The sequence below is a fragment of the Octopus bimaculoides genome, chromosome 5 (assembly GCF_001194135.2).
Source record: "Octopus bimaculoides isolate UCB-OBI-ISO-001 chromosome 5, ASM119413v2, whole genome shotgun sequence".
NCBI lineage: Eukaryota > Metazoa > Mollusca > Cephalopoda > Octopoda > Octopodidae > Octopus > Octopus bimaculoides.
In genome coordinates, this window is record NC_068985.1 from 53525392 (window position 1) to 53528485 (window position 3094).

General features: G+C 33.0%; 1 protein-coding gene across 1 annotated transcript in view; it reads right to left on the reverse strand.

Moving 5' to 3' along the window:
- Positions 1-6: 6 nt before the first annotated feature.
- LOC106867539 (uncharacterized) overlaps positions 7-3094 on the reverse strand; it is a 32477-nt gene continuing 29389 nt past the window's right edge. The window contains exon 2 of the mRNA XM_014912437.2: positions 7-2826. Within this exon, the coding sequence (XP_014767923.1) occupies positions 2690-2826 (137 nt within the window). The 3' untranslated portion in view covers positions 7-2689. The remainder of the gene's footprint in view (positions 2827-3094) is intronic.

Consider the following 3094-nt stretch of genomic DNA (forward strand, 5'->3'; position numbering starts at 1 on the left):
TCTATAGATCAACTGTATTGAACAATTATAGAAGCAAGCCTTACATGGCAGTTATTGTCCCGAACTGGAAGCCATGGATATAAATAGCAACAATAACGTTCCCATGTTAATTATGGATATAACAAGACCAAATGACTATAATATTGTACAGAAACGTGTTGAAGAGCTGAGGAAAATATTACCGATAATGTTGTTGAGCTTAAAACGCCATGGCAGTTAAGGTATGTGACTATCATCACAGTTGATATTGACAGAACTGGAGTGAGATACTACCATTTCTCTAAAAAACACTTCTAAATTAACTCTAAGGATAGATATGGGTACGTTCCAGAATATCAATGTTAGGGTTTATAAACATTGTTAAGTTATTCTCACATAGTGTTTACTATCAGCATCCATGTTAACTCTAAATACTTCTATACACATTTACTTTTAAACATTCTTGTTCACCTTGAACGCTTCCGTTAACTTTCAATATTTTCATTAACCATGAACATTTTTTTTGTTAGCTTTGACTACTTCCATGCTTATATTTTCAAGATGTACCTCGAATAATAAATCTAATATTTTAGATTTTAGAAGATTACCTTAATAATTACACTGTGTAACAATTTTTTCTTTTCTCTCTTTGGTCAGTAAGTCTTATTTTCTATTTGCTTCTACCTAGAAATATAAAGAAAAGGACTGCTATTCCCTTCAAACTACTTTTGTGACCTGGACACCAATATTTTGAAACTGACCTATTTTCCATTACATTTCAGACAGATTCAGCGCTGTGTTGCTGAAACAGAAATATAGTTATAGCAAATAACCATGTGTTGAAAGGAATTCTTTTGAGTTTGAGTAAAATGTAACAAAAGCAAAGTTTGAATGAAATATTAGCCATTTTTCGTAAGCAAATAGGAAATAACAATTGCTACCCAAGGACAAAAATAGTGTTACACAGTGTGACCTAATATTTTTTTTTTCTTTTTTCTGCAGTAGGCCTAATGAGTGAAATTTGAGGGTTGGGGGTCTATCCGATTGCATCAACTTCAGTACTTTTCTGGTATTTATTTCACCGACGCCGAAAGAATGAAAGGCCATAATAATAATAATAATAATGATCTTTTCAAATTTTGGCACAAGGGAGGCAGGAGAAAAGTCAATTAGAGAGACCCAGTACTTGACTGGTACTTTATTTTATCGTCCCCGAAAGTTGACCCAAGCGAAATTTGAATTCAGAACATTAAGAGCAAGAAGAAATGCTGTTAAGCATTTTGCTCGGCGTGCTAACGATTTTGCCTGAAACAGAATATAATATTGAAAACAAAAACAAAGAAGAATTTAACGGAAACAGAATATGAAAACGCAAAATACTCGCAAAATCTATCTTAGAAATAAAGAATATATATATTAAACGAAACAAAAAAAAACAAAACAAAATGAAACATAAAACTAATCATCATGTTTCCTTGAGAAAATAAACACCTCACTTTTCATAATTTCGTAATTCACCCAACTGCGTTAGCTGTTAGGGCGTTGAACTCCAGGTCATAAAGTCAGGCTTCAATTCATGGAACGGGTAAATGAGTGTGGTGCATTGTGTTCTTGAGTAAAACACTCCATTCCATGTTGATCCAGTCCATTCAACTGTAGATATAAGTATCAAACGAGTGCAAGTGCAGCACACTCTCCCTCTATCTGTCACATCCTGGATGTTCCCTTAGATCAAGGTTAGGAGGACCAAGAGTGTGTCTATATCTGCTCGTGACTTCATAGGTATCTCAAACAATTAGTATCGTACAACATGCTAGCTGATCATACTCGCTTGCGAATGACGGCTGTGTTTGAATATATATATATATATATGCGTGTATGTGTGTGTGTATGTGTGTATTACATATATATATATATATTATACATATATTATACGTATATATATATATATATATATATATGTGTGTGTGTGTATGCGTGTGTGTATATATATATATATATATATATATATATATATATATATACATATACGTGTGTTCTTTTATACTATATATTACATCATATTCTATATGTACATGTATGTATATAATGTTATAATGAACAATATATTTAATTTAGTGCTAACATCTTTATTAATTGGTAGGTTAAAAAGCTAATTAGAAATTATTATGTGGTTAAGAAAGTGTAATATTAGTCAGTAGTTTACGTTTTAATTATTTCGGAAATTATTGGGAAAAGTTCCGTGAATGTTTCGATATATTACGACGTCATCCACGAAACATAGTCTTCACTGTACGTGCAGAAACATTCATGAGAGAATCACTCACTAAATGTAAAATTAGTCCTGAAGATGGCTTAGGAAAATCGAAATGTTCAGGGAATATGTTACGCATAGATGCATCTGCATGAAAACAAAAGTTAAGTGCTAACGTATTTAATGCAAAGGAACATTATATAGCTAAATGGAAACAAGGAGGATTAGAATGAAGTCAGTAAAGACAGAATCTAGTTGTTCGTTGTCTTCACAATTGTACATACACATAAAGGAATAATGGATAGATAGACAGATAGACAGACAGATAGACAGAGAGACAGAGAGACAGATATGTAAAAGAATCAACTGTGATTATGATGAAATACATATATTAATGTTGCATATTATAAATAGAAGGCTTTCTGAAAACATATTCAAAACCAGTTTCAGGACGCGCTAAAGATATATCTCAGTTTGTCGATATTTGGCTGTTTTTAGATCTCGTGCTGTCGTCAGCAATTTGCGATTAATTCTGGCAGCTACAGTTCCGGGGTCCATACACTGGCGTCTCCAAGACTTCTCAGAGAATGTTCCTGGAAAAAGAAAGAAAAAGAAAAATTTAATCGTTTATATTTTACTTGTTTCAGTCTTTGGACTGCAGGTCTGCTAGGGTACCGCCTTGAAGGGTTTTAGTCAAACGATTCTGTCCGCAATACTTATTTTGAAGCGTAGTATTTATTCTACCGCTCCTTTACGCTGAACCGCTAAATTACGAGGACGTAAACAAACCAGCACCGATTTCAAGCGGTAGTGGGGGACAAACACAAACATACACACATACATTTATATATATATATATAT